Source organism: Stylophora pistillata, chromosome 10 (genome assembly GCF_964205215.1).
Source record: "Stylophora pistillata chromosome 10, jaStyPist1.2, whole genome shotgun sequence".
NCBI lineage: Eukaryota > Metazoa > Cnidaria > Anthozoa > Scleractinia > Pocilloporidae > Stylophora > Stylophora pistillata.
In genome coordinates this window covers 28,449,495-28,462,840 of record NC_142528.1, presented here as the reverse complement: position 1 = coordinate 28,462,840, position 13,346 = coordinate 28,449,495, and the positions used below count along the sequence as shown (strand labels likewise).

Below are 13,346 nucleotides of genomic sequence, written 5' to 3'. Positions count from 1 at the left end.
TAAAGATAGAATAGTAGTAAGCAATTGAGGAGTGTGTGTCTCCACTAAATGTATACACAACACCTGCCATTGCGAAAGCATCTGAAAGGATGTTTTGGGTATCGAAAATACCGTTCATTTACACTTCGTACAGTTTCATATCGAGCTTACGTCTGGGGTCTTGGGGAAACCGCACTCACTATACTCTGTGCCATATCAGGCGTGACGTGATATTTTGTTTTAGTGCATTGTTCTTTAATATCCCAAACTGATTGTAGCCCTAAAATTGAAAATACTTCACCTTACTGAACAAATAAAGTACCTAGGAATTTCTGCCTTAATTCCAAGTTAAGAAGGTTGGCCAGTAATGGCAAACATTTCTTCAATGACTTCAGGATACGTTCTTTAAGAATCATTCTCGTAAAATGTATCTTCGAGTTCTTTTATCATCAGGGAACTTCACACTCTTCTTTCCGTGGGCTTCATAGTTCAAATAGTTTCCTATTTGTCCACTAATGAAAATGGTTAGAAAGGTTTTTGCCAAATAGTTTTGAAAGCCAAATGATATCAAATGGCTGACTCAGGCTCTTTGGCATGAATTAAAAACTTCCTAAGCTGAAACGTCGAGTCGAAATTAGGCTTTCGGCTGAGGTATTTTTACTTTAATCTACGGACCGAGTCTTCTCTTGCTCGGATTCACGGACCTAGCGCGAACCTTACACAAACAAACTGAATCTTGCTAAGTGAAGGTATGGAACTGTTTAATTGCCGTGAAAAATTAGGACACTATTGGCAAACGCAGGAACTATTAATGAAGGACGCGAAGTCCAGTCATTATATAAGCACATGAAAGGATATTTTGACATAAATTGTTACTTATTAAACAAAACTGAAATAAAAAGTAATGGGTTCATCTTACTAGGCTCTATACATTGTAAAATGTTCGCCTTACTCGCTCAATCAGTAATGGATACCATGAATATTAATAATGCATCTAAACCGGCTCAGGGGGAATAAATATCATAAGTCGATACATTACCAAAGAGGGCGATTGTTCGATTGACAAAAACGTATAGCAACTTATCTAGAAATTCATAAATGAACTTTAAGAAAGCTACAGTTTAAATTAACCGATCGTCGTTATTTTGATTTCGTTATTGTTCACTGAGCATTACCGAACTTAGCAAGAAACTTCAGTTTATTGTTAGCCTGAAGTCCAACGGAAGCTTTTCTTTAATCTTTCACTCCCACACAACTCCCCCCCCCAAGATTAAACAATTCTCCTATCTGCTACTTATTTTAACAAGATTTCAGCTCTGAAAATTTGTTGTTAAATCAAACAAGTTCCTTCATTAACATTCTTCAAAGTATTGACCGAGAGCTTATTTTCGGTATTTGCGCCAAGGGGTTTTTTTCAACCCACGCAAAGGAATTAATTAAGTGCTCATATACTAATTTGCTAGAATTAAGTGCTAAATCATTTACAGAAAGTTTATTTCCGATTCGGTATTAGCAACAAGGGTTTTTTTGTCAACCCTCCGGAAATAATTAAGTGCTCATTTGACAATCTACTGTCAAGCCGTTTCAGTTCTTATGAACAAATGGAAAATAATTTGCATACGTTAGTTCCTTGGCGTCGAAGTTACTCGATACTTCATTTGTATTTACTTTCAGAGCAACTTTCAGTGATCGATATTGAAGAACAATGCGCTTAATCATCAGAGTGAACAAAAGAATAAATACGTTCCATCGATACAATACCGAGTTCAGAGACCATTGCTGAAATTACATCTGAAAAAACTTTATGAAAATATCAGTGTAGTAACTGAGTAATCGACGTAATCTTGTCTCTTGAATATTCACACAGCGCAGTAGGGGAGTTAATTCTCAGCAACTTGGCTTGCTTCTATGAAATACAAATGAGGCATTTCATACCAGAGCCCTTGACAGGTCTGGACGTATCAAGAAGGTTTGAGTGTGGTTTCCACTTTGTAAGCACTTTCACTTTCAAAACATCATACTTGGAAACTGGAGCTTATTCAAAACACGTTCATTCGATGAACGTTGATTCGACGAGCGTTCGTTCGATGCTTTTCGAAGTATTCCCACGACCACTATCGAAAGCGACAATGAATGGAAGTTTGCTGTTTGAAGTTTTTGGTCGTATTGCATTCAGCATCACTCGCGGCGTGACAGAGCATTACAACCCCGATGAGCCTGAAGTGGAGATCTTTGGATATGACGATACCTTAAGCAGAGACGGTCGAGAGTGGAATTGTCAGCCCGTTGATAAACCCATATATCAGGAATATTCACCGCCATTGTACAACGAGTATGATCTCTTGTCCGTAAATAATTTTCGAGTTAGATATCGGCTCATCAACGCGAGCTCACCAGATGAGAGTGAAGACGAACAGCAAGATGGAGATGACGAAATGGCTTGGAAACGATTCAGACCATCCGTTCTTCGCACAGTTTGTCAATCAATGTGCACTGGCTTCTTGATTTCACTTTCAATTCCTGTAATCATCGGCCTACTGTACATCATGATTTCTTACCTCTCCTACGAAACGGCACGCAACTGCGAATTTCAACCAAAGAAGACAATCCCTGTTAAAATACAGTGGATCAGAACATTGTCTGACGTGATAGGTGTTGCCTTTCTTTACATGTGGTTCTTTGTGGGAATGTTCTTCGTTTTTCGACCTTATCAGTTGAAGGGCATCAGAAGAAAGCTCATTCTCTTTGCTTTTGTCCTGTTTTGTGTGGAGGCACTTTGTCGTGTTCTCCTTCAGGTCTTTGGAGTGTCTCATTCGCAGCTTTCTGTGCCTCTAAAGATTCCTTTCAACGTTTTATTTGTAATTAGCATAATTTGCCAGGTTATTCTTCTAACATATCACTTTCGGAACCTGTCGAGTAAAATATGTTTATTCATAAAAATGATAACTCCGAGCTGTTTCACTTGTATCATTGGCATCTTCTCAGCATCATTTATTTATCCACTTTATAACAAACAAAATGAAAAGGGGAAACTTCTAATCGCGCTCTTCTTACCTCTCCCTTTAGTTATTTTTAAGGTGATCTCACGACACTGCGCTCAGCGCTTAAAAAAAATAATTCATCCGGGATATTCATACAGCTTGTTAGTGCCGTTGTATTTTGGATCAGCGATCATGTTTCGAGTGTTACAAGCAGACCTTGAAAACCTTCGATTCATCGCTCTTCTTGGAGCAGTCCATGGAGCGGCAGAAGTTTTAGAACGAAGCACCATGGTCTTCATTGATCATATTTGTCATGTGATCTGGAAAAGACACTCAGCTCCTTGGGGAAGTTTTCGCACTCCTCGCTGTGAGAGACTAATGGCTGACATCATTATCATGAGCATGTTGTATGAGTCAACTGCTATTGTGTCTGTTAACGGATTGTTGTACTTATATCAGTTAGTTTACTTACAAAACGTTCCACTTTCAAACCTTAGGCAGAAGGTTGCAATCCATACCTTGGTTGCGCTGGCTATTGAATGGTTTTTTACCAGCGTATCCTTGGCCATCGAGACTCGTTTTCAGAATATAGCAGTTATGGCTGTTTGGCGAAAAAGATGGAAAAGACACATTTTGGTTGCGATGGCTAATGTGATTCCATTGGCTATCTGGACGTCAACAAATCTCTTGGTAGTAGTGCATGGGCGGTTTCCTGAGTCCAAAGTTCAATCTTGCAAAATGCCCTTCGCATAGGGAACTTTTCGTGAACCAAATACCGCAGTCTTCCAGCTTTCCTTATGTTAATCGGACTTTGGTGCTCGTGATTGTTGATATGTTACACTTACCAGTTTGAAAGGGAAACGTGGTACTCAGGAAAATGAAATCGTTCCGCTCCACCTTTTCGGGAAAAGAAATCTCTCTTGACAAGCGACGACAGAGAGCTTTAAGACAGCGAGCAAAATCTCATTGGGGAACCGACGAAGGGATTTCCTCCAAAAACAAGAAGACTCTATTCTTTTCCACGATACTGCATTCGTCCATCTAGAGACCGTTCTTGTTGAAAAAAAAATGACAATCCCTGATACTATATATCGAAAGAAGAGTACATTCTTAATTTTAAACTTTTTAAGAGCATGCACGGACGCCATTGCTTTATAATTACTCTTCCGCGTTGTTCCCCGCACGCGGCGTTTTTATCTGTCCCGTATATGGAATTTTTACTTATATCATTGATAAGTCTATTTAGAGTATTTATAGTGCACCTATTTTTAAAACAAAATAATTTTCAAAGGATCTGAGACACCAGTGATACCTCAATAATTAACAGTAAGACCTTCGGTAACGAGCTTCAGCTCTAGGTACCCGCATAGTCCCACATTTCGTGGCTATTCTGATAAATAATACGCATAGATATATATCGGTTTTGCTCCATCTGCATTCTTTCTTTGTTACTCAGATCTCTAGGTATACTCATTGTAAATTATACATCCTTCTGAAGGTTACTGTAAAAATAAACAGTTTGAAAATTGTTGTCACTTGCGAAGATGTTAGATTCATCGAAATATTCTTTGCACATAAAAAAATTTCGCGACCCCCCCGCAATAGACAACGAGTTGCTTCCTCCCTCCCTCCCGCCCTTAAAATGGCGAAGTCCGTCGCACGAGCAAAAGAAAGTGGCTAAAAAGCAGACTTAATGTTTGCGCGCCGCGCGGGAATACTTATTGTGCGTTTTACTCCCAGAGTTCCGCATTTTCTTTTCAGTTAAACGTAATAAAACGCGTAGTATGTTGCTAAAGTGGCCAGCAGTCCTGAAAAAAAAGCGGAAGCAGTACGATCTGTCCATAAGTACCGGGAGTGAACATCGTAAATTTCTATACTATTGTATAGGGATTTTACCAGATCCTCTTGTGGAATCGATGAATTAAAAGTTTGATAGCTGTTCAGAGCCCTCCAGTTTCCCACATACAGTACATTTCTCGACTAAGGCCAATATACTCTTAGGGACCAATCATCGGTTGTCACCTGAGAGGGGGAGGGGAGAGGAGGCTTTGTGGGACCACATGGTTTTCATGGGCAACGGGGGGAGGATCAGTATTGCAAACAGATGGGGGGCTGGGCACAGCCAAAAATTGACTGCCATTGTAGGGGATGATTATCCTTCAGAGCCTTGGGGGGGGGGGTGGAATTAGGCTGCTTCGACCCCCTTTCCCAGGCGATAAACAATGACTGGTTCCTGGTACAGCCGCAAGTATTCGAAGGGAAAACCACTACATGACTGTTACACCACCTACACACTGAGGGTACAGAACTTCGCACAAGTAAAAAAAAGCGACGTTATTGAATACTGGCTCAATGGATGCTTCTTTAAGGGTGAAGATGGCGGATACCGACGGGAATTAGCAGATAAAATGTTTATCAATCAGGGAAAGGACTGAATTTTTCGTTAACAAGGAGTTACTGAGTGATGTGAAGTTTGTTGTTCCAGCAGGGTCGAATCGGGTTAAAAAGGGAAGTAAGTTGGTGATTCCAGCTCACAAGTTTGCGCTTGCAATCAGTAGCCCTACATTCTTTACGATGTTCTAAGGTCAAGTGCACGTGGCGGAAACAAAAACTCTATTTGTTGGAGTTGCTTCGTTACCTGTACAGCGACAAAGTAAATTTGAGCGGAAATAATTTTGCAATGCAAGTGGTGTACTTAGCAAACAAATAAATGATGCCCTCTCTCACAGGGCTGTGTGCAAATTGCCTGTGAGAAAACTTAGATACGTCGAACGTCTTCTGTATCCTATCAAATACTGACAAAGACAAGATTTGGAAAAAGAATGTTCGAAAGTGATCCAAGGGCAAACAGGAGAAGCCGTGACTTTTGATCAATTAGTTACAAGTTGAACGATCTTTAGTGACGTGAGTTGGTACACGAGACCTGTTTACCGTCGAAGTGGTGGAACTTTTCAAAGCAGTTGATCGGTGGGTCGCTAAAGAATACGAACGAAATAGAATAACTCGCAAACGCAAAGAAAGGAGACGACTTATTGGCGAGGAGATCGTTTATTCGAAATACAAAGATTAGCAGTTTTGTTCAACATCGGATTCTGTAGATATGAAATTTTACACTCAACAAAATTCAAGCAAGTATTAATGATACTCCAGGCTTGTATAGCATTGATATGATATATTTCGATCGCTTCACTGGCGTAATAACCCAGGTGGGATTTTTGATAAGCGGAACAAAAGTTGGCTCACGAGTCTACGGTTAGTAATTTACAATCCTTCCGCGTGTTCCACTAGCACTTATAGTAGATTTTCAGCCCTCTAAACCGAAAGAGAGGACAATTCATTTATTTTTATTTATAGCTCTGGGTTCATAATATGATAGAATATACTGAGCTTTTGAATAATAGTGTCGTTTCCATCGTTTCCGCCAAACAGCCATGACGGCCATGTTCTGATAGTGAGTTTCTATCGTTATAGATACGCTGGTGAAAAACCACTCCATCACTGATAAAATCGACGTTTGAATGGCGAACGATTCAGTGAAGCAAATTCAAACACGATGTGACTGAACACCGACTTTGAGGGGACAATTTAGACTTCAGATACGAAATACAATCTTTCGTAATAAATGCTACCTTTTTACATAGATTCATACCTGGAAAGTGAAAGCATTTCCGCAGTGAAAGTGCCCATGTGGCAAAACTCCAGCCTGAGTAAATTTTGATATACTCAGGGGTTACAGCGAGCTCAATGAAGCTCATTCCATTTTTTCTGACCTTGGAAAAGGCTTATTGACTTTCCAGCACAACTGAGTGACGTGTGAAGTGAAAAGATTCTAGACAATGCTGAATTAACTATTTTAACCCTAAAAGCCCCAGGATGGCTCAAAATGGTTTCGGTATTTGTTGAGCCCTAATGATCCTGTTTCTGTCAAATTCTATCCAAACGAAATAAGAAAGTACAAAATTTTCGAATAGATACTCTCCAAATTAATTTATTTTGGTATCAGTGCGAGCGCAGACTTTCTCTGATTCTTTGAATATGAAAGCAAGAACACAGAAACAAAAATTTTTGTTTAGTACGTAGCGAAACAACTAGAAAGATAATCATTCTGCTTACGTAGTTAAACAGGAACATTCTTTGTTCCTTAGCCACTTCGCTTGGAAGCACAGCTAATGACACGCATCAACTCATGAAACAAACAGCTAAATCTTGTTTATAATTGAATAGCATGGCGTCTGTGTTCAAAGTCTGAATTTTAATAAACACAGACAGGTTTAACAACTACGAAAATGACTCTGGGAGAAATAACCAGTGACAAAAACATAAAGCTATTCATATCTTGAAATTTCTGTATCTCCGAATTCTCAGGAGCTAGACGTAAAGTGGACGATTCTTTGAAGAGAAAGTGTGTCCTCTTGCAAACCTTTCCATACATGCATGAAAAACAAAGAAGAAAACCATCACGGTATTGAACTCTGCCAAGTTTTGATCCTACCATCTGATCTACATGCAGTGTATTCCAAATACACTGTCTTAAACAGTTTACAATTACCTATTTACTTTAATTCCGTTATCTATATGCCTATCAGATCTAGTATTAGGACTTGCCATTTTTTTTTATCAAGAAGGAAGGCGTGTGCATGAGCGAATGCTCTGTAAACGGAAAATAATGGCGTTCTTGCAAGCTCTTTTTTCTCGTGAAAACCTCTCGCTGACTCGCAAATTAGAGTTAGTTCGCTGTCTAAAAGTCTTCTATCGTCGCCTGTCACAAATATACCTTAAATGCTGAAAGATTTCTTGCCTCTCACAAGCTGAGTGGGTTGATTTTGTTCTCCTCAATGCCACGTTTCCGTAACAAACCAGTGAATGCAACATGTCAACAATCTTGAGCACTAGACGTCCATTAATTACCCTTAGGAAGGCTGAAAGTCTGCATTTGGTTTTGAAGAAGTTCTTTAAGTGAAGGGCATTCTGCACGGAAGACCTTCGGACTCAGCAAGGCGCCCATGCACAACTTCCAAGAGTTTTCCTGTCGTCCCGAAGGCTATTAGAACCATATTAACCATCGCAACCAAAATGTGTCTTTTCCATCTTTTTCGCCAGACGGCCATAACTGCAATATTCTGAAAGCGAGTTTCGATGGCCAAGGATACGCCGGTAAAAAACCACTCAACAACCATTGCAACTGAGGTGTAAACTACAAATTCCTGTAGCAGCTTTAAAAGGGGAACGTTTTGTAAGTAAATGAATCGATACAATTAACAAACGCCCGTTACAGACAACAATAGCGGTTGATTCAGATAACATGCTTATAATAACGATATCAGCCATTAGCCTCTCACGGCGAGGAGTACGAAGACTTCCCCAAGGAGCTGAGTGTCTTTTCAAAATTACATGAAAAATATGATCGATGAAGACCATGGTGCTTCGTTCTAAAACCTCTGCCGCGCCGTGGATTATTCGTGACTCTTCATTGGGAAGGAAATATCTGCTCCACCTACATTCAACTGTAAGTCAAAGCCTTCGAAATGCACACCTTGCGAATTGAATTTGAAGCTCCACGCGTTGTTGCGGTTCGTCAAGCTTAGCCAATTTTGTCTGTGTATTCTTCTATCTGGCGATATTGCTGTCAATCCAGGACCTAATAACCTTCAACCTCCTGTAGGCTTCAGAGGTTTATCAGTCTGCCACTGGAACATCCAACGACTGACTGACACCAAATTGGAAGAACTATCGCTAATGCTCACCTCGAACAACAACAGTGCTGCTAAACTCGACGTCTTAATTCTCACTGAGACGTTCGGATCAAGTAAAATTCCAGACAGCTATTACATGATACCCGGCTACACATTACACAGAAAAGATCGAATCGGGAAGAAAGGTGGCGGCATAATTGCGTATGTAAATGAGAAAGTTATGGCTTCACGTCGAAGAGATTTGGAACTGGATGATCTTGAAACTCTCTGGCTTCAAATTTGTCCTCATAAATCAAAGAGACCGATTTTGATATCTGGTGTTTACCGTCCACCTTCAGCCAACAAAGATTATAATGAGAGCTTGGGTAAAAATATTGAAAATGCCCATCTCCAAAACAATGAATTGATTATTCTGGGAGACTTCAATTTGGATTATATTGATTTCAACTGTTATTCAAAACATTGTCTCGCAAAGGCACTGAACAGTCTTGGATTAACGCAGATGGTAAATGGAGTAACAAGACCTGCCTCTGATACGTGCTTAGACCATATTTATTCGAGTCATCCTGCTAGAATTAGAGAAGTATCCATAGGTAAATCTGGACTTTCCGATCACCTTCCGGTCACCATCTTGAGGTGCTACAAAACCATGGATGCACAACGTAAACAACATTCCAAAATCAAATACAGAAATATCGACAAAATCAACAAAGAGTGCTTTCTGCGAGACCTAAGAGAAGCCCCTTGGGATATCTCCTTTGTTTTTCGAGATGCCGATGACATTGTTGAATCTTGGTACAAAATCTTTAATGACATTCTTGATAATCACGCACCTTTAAAGTCCAAGAGTGTGAAGAAAATCAATCAGCCGAAATGGTTCACTAATGATCTATACAACGAAATAAATAAACGCGATAATCTTCTAAAGAGGGCCAGGAGAACACAAAATGAGCAAGATTGGTCTGCTTTTAAACTGGTTAAAAACAAAGTGACGAGGAAACTAAGAAATGCGAAGGAACAGTACTTTAAAACTCAGTTCAGTAAAAATCAAAAATGTCCAAAGAAACTTTGGTCTTTAATTAAAGACCTATCTAAAGATACAAAGAATAACGACGACTCCGTCCCTATTGCTGACGAAAACAACAACTTGATAAAGGATGACCATTCAATCGCTGAACGCTTTAACCGCTTCTTCGTTGATGTATATAAATGTCTCATAAAGGCGGCACCTGTACTTCATTATGATGCTCTTCCTGGTCCACCAGACAAATCTAACAGTCAAATTGAGAATCTTATTCCGCAAATAACTCCTAGTGAGGTTAACGATTATCTTCTAAGTATACCTACACACAAAGCCACGGGAATCGATGGGCTTGGTGCCAGAGTTCTAAGGATTGCAGCTCCTGAAATATCATGCTCCATAGCTAAAATTATAAATCACTGTATTGAAACTTGTACATTTCCCTCACAATGGAAAATAGCAAAGGTTAAACCTCTATTCAAGAATCAAGGAAACAAGCAAGATATTCAAAACTATCGTCCTATTAGTATTTTGCCTATTCTTTCTAAAGTCTTTGAAAGACACATCTTCAATGCTGTGAACACCTACTTAACAGAAAATTCACTTTTATACCGCTTCCAATCAGGGTTCCGTAAAAACCACTCCACGGATACTGCTTTGTTGTTTCTTCTGGACCAAGTCCTTCTTGACCTTGATAAGAACAATGTCAGCGGCTTGGTTTTTGTGGACTATAGCAAGGCATTCGACTTCATCAATCATGACATTCTCCTGGTAAAGTTAAGATCATATGGATTTCCAGATAATGTTGTAAAGCTATTGCAGAGCTATCTACTCAATCGCAAACAGTGTGTTACTGTAAATAACTCGACTTCGTCACAACTTATGCTAACCAATGGAGTTCCTCAAGGTAGCATATTAGGACCTCTACTATTTTTAATGTTCGTCAATGATCTTCCCGAAGCTGTTGGATCGGACTCAATTCATGCCTACGCGGATGACACCACATTTAAAGCCAGCGCTAATATCGATAATGCACCTTTGGAATTGGAACGACGTCTTCAAGAATACATGGATAAATTAAGTAAATGGTCTAGCGAAAATGGGATGGTCCTAAACGCCGTTAAAACCAAAGCATTACTTATCACCGGAAAGAGGCTACATTCATCATTAGTTGATGGCAATCACCTGTCAGTGACCCTTGATGGGGCCGAAATAGAACAAGTAACCTCTTATAAATTGCTTGGTGTAACACTCGATCAAGATCTTACATTTAGTGACCACATTTCTAGCCTAAAGGCCAAGCTTTCTCAGCGTATTGGTTTATTGAAAAAGATAAAGAGATACCTTCCAATAAAAGAAAGACTCTTATACTATAACGCCTTGATTAAACCCGTCCTTATGTACGGGAGCATGGTTTGGAATATCTGCGACGTTAAAGAACTCCACTGTCTCCTAAGGTTACAGAAAAGGGCTGCCCGAGTAATTCTTGGAGTGGACTCTTATTCTAGAAGTGTTGTAAACTTTAGTAAACTAGGCTGGTTGCCTTTTTTTGATGAAATCAAACTAAATAAGTGTACAATGATTTTTAAGAGCCTTAAAGGCGATGTTCCGATTTACATCAGAGACTTGCTCAAGACGAACAGTTCTGTACACAATAGGTCTACTAGACATGGCAATTTAAATTTAGTGTGTCCCAAATACCTAAGAAATAACGATGGTGGCAAGGCATTCAGTGTTGACGCAGTTAAGTTATGGAACAGCCTTCCCCATGATATCAAAAATAAGCCTAGTATAAAACTATTCAAAACAGCTATGAAAAAGCATTTTATAAGCTCATATAAAAACCTGGACAACTTTGAAACAATATTAAGCAATAGCACATTATCTAATTTTAATTTTTTATAAATTAATTTTATCTTTCTGAATATTTTTAATATATCCTGCTATTTCTATCATAGAATTTTGTAATTATTTATATATTTATTTATTTATCAGTTTTTTGTAATGCTGTATAATCTAGTTAGAGGGCCACAGGTTTGTCAGCTTTTCAGCTGTTACGTGTCCCCCTCTATAAATAAAGTCCTTACTTACTTACTTACTATTCCAAGAACAGCGATGAACTTGAGGTTGTCAAGCTCTGCCTGCATTACTCGAAACATGACCGCTGATCCAAAATAAAACGGCGCTAACAAGATATACGAGTATTCCGGATGAGCAATTTTCTTCAAGCGTTGAGCGCTAAGTCGTAAGAGTACCTTAAAGATAACTCCAAAGAGAGGCGAGAAGAGTGCAATCAAGAGTTTTCCATTTTCAGTCCGTTTGTTGTACATTGGATAAATAAACGATCCTATGAAGATACCTATAATAAAAGTGAAACAGCTCGGAGTTGTTATTTTCACGAATAAACTTATTCTGCTCGACAGGTTCCGAAAGTGATTTGTCAAAAGATAAGCTTGCCAACATATGCTAATTATAAATGAAACATTGAGAGGAACCTTTTGAAACGCAGAGAGCTTGGAATGAGATATCCCGTAGGCTTGAAGGACAACACGATACACTGCATCCACACAAAACAGGAAAAAAGCAACGAAAATGAGTTTTCTTTTCACACCCTTTAACTGGTAAGGTCGAAAAAGAAAGAGTATTCCAACAAAATACCACATGTAAAGAAAGGCAACAGCTATCAGGGCAGTCAATGTTGTGATCCACTGTATCTTAACTGGGATTGTCTCTTTGGGCTGAAATTGACAGTTCAGTCCTGTTTCGTTGGAGGTGTAAGAGATCGTGATGTAAAGAAGACCAAGGATGGCAGGAGTTAAGAGTGAAATCAAGGCACCGATGTACATTGATTGACAAACTGTCCGAAGAGCAGATGGTCTGAATCGCTTCCAGGCCATTTCGTCATCTCCATCTTGCTGTTCGTCTTCACTCTCATCTGGTGAACTCGCGTTGATGAGCCGATATCTAACTCGAAAATTACTTACGGACACGAGATCATACTCGTCGTCCAATGGCGGTGAATATTCCTGATATATGGGTTTATCAACGGGCTGACAATTCCACTCTCGACCCTCTCTGCTTAAGGTATTGTCATATCCAAAGGTCTCCACTTCTGGTTCATCAGGGTTGTAATGCTCTGTCACGCCGCGTGTGAAGCTGAATACAACACGAGCAAATACTTCAATCAGCAAACTGTTAGTCATTGTCCGCGTTCATTAGTCTCCAAGTGAACACTTAGTACCTTCGATGCCGAATGAACATGTTTCGATGCTTTGAAAGTGGAAACTAACAAATGGGACACCATACTGCGGCTTCATCTGCATAAGAATTCACTACTCCACTTGTTCCATGGAAATGGGCCATTTTACAGTTGCGTACTTAGTTGCAAAGCCTTTGATTTGGAGTGAGGCTGGAGGTGACCTTGTCATGATAGAGACCTGTATCTAGTTAGCATGATAACAAAGTGATTTACATTTGAAAAGCAGCAAGGTTTGTATCATAACAAGGTCACCCCTAGCCTCACTCCCATTCAAAGGCTTGGCAACCAAGCAAACAACTGTAAAATTGACTACTTAAGAGAAAAGGTGTCGATGAACATTATTAATTATAGATATTATTATCGTGAGAATTTTTAACTATACCCCTTATAAAGAGTTAGTCAAACTCTATTTA

General features: G+C 39.5%; 1 protein-coding gene and 1 pseudogene across 1 annotated transcript; one reads left to right on the top strand and one right to left on the bottom strand.

Moving 5' to 3' along the window:
- Positions 1-1,632: 1,632 nt before the first annotated feature.
- On the top strand, positions 1,633-4,491 carry LOC111319062 (uncharacterized). Its single transcript, XM_088736629.1, has one exon. The coding sequence runs from the start codon at positions 1,899-1,901 to the stop codon at positions 3,711-3,713; it is 1,815 nt and encodes a 604-aa protein (XP_088592755.1). The 5' UTR covers positions 1,633-1,898; the 3' UTR covers positions 3,714-4,491.
- A 1,503-nt stretch (positions 4,492-5,994) lies between these two features.
- On the bottom strand, positions 5,995-12,881 carry LOC148722549 (uncharacterized; annotated as a pseudogene).
- Between the last annotated feature and the right edge of the window lie 465 nt (positions 12,882-13,346).

Excerpts from the sequence above, each read along its gene's own strand:
- LOC111319062 (XM_088736629.1), top strand. The coding sequence starts at position 1,899 with ATGAGGCATTTCATACCAGAGCCCTTGACAGGTCTGGACGTATCAAGA.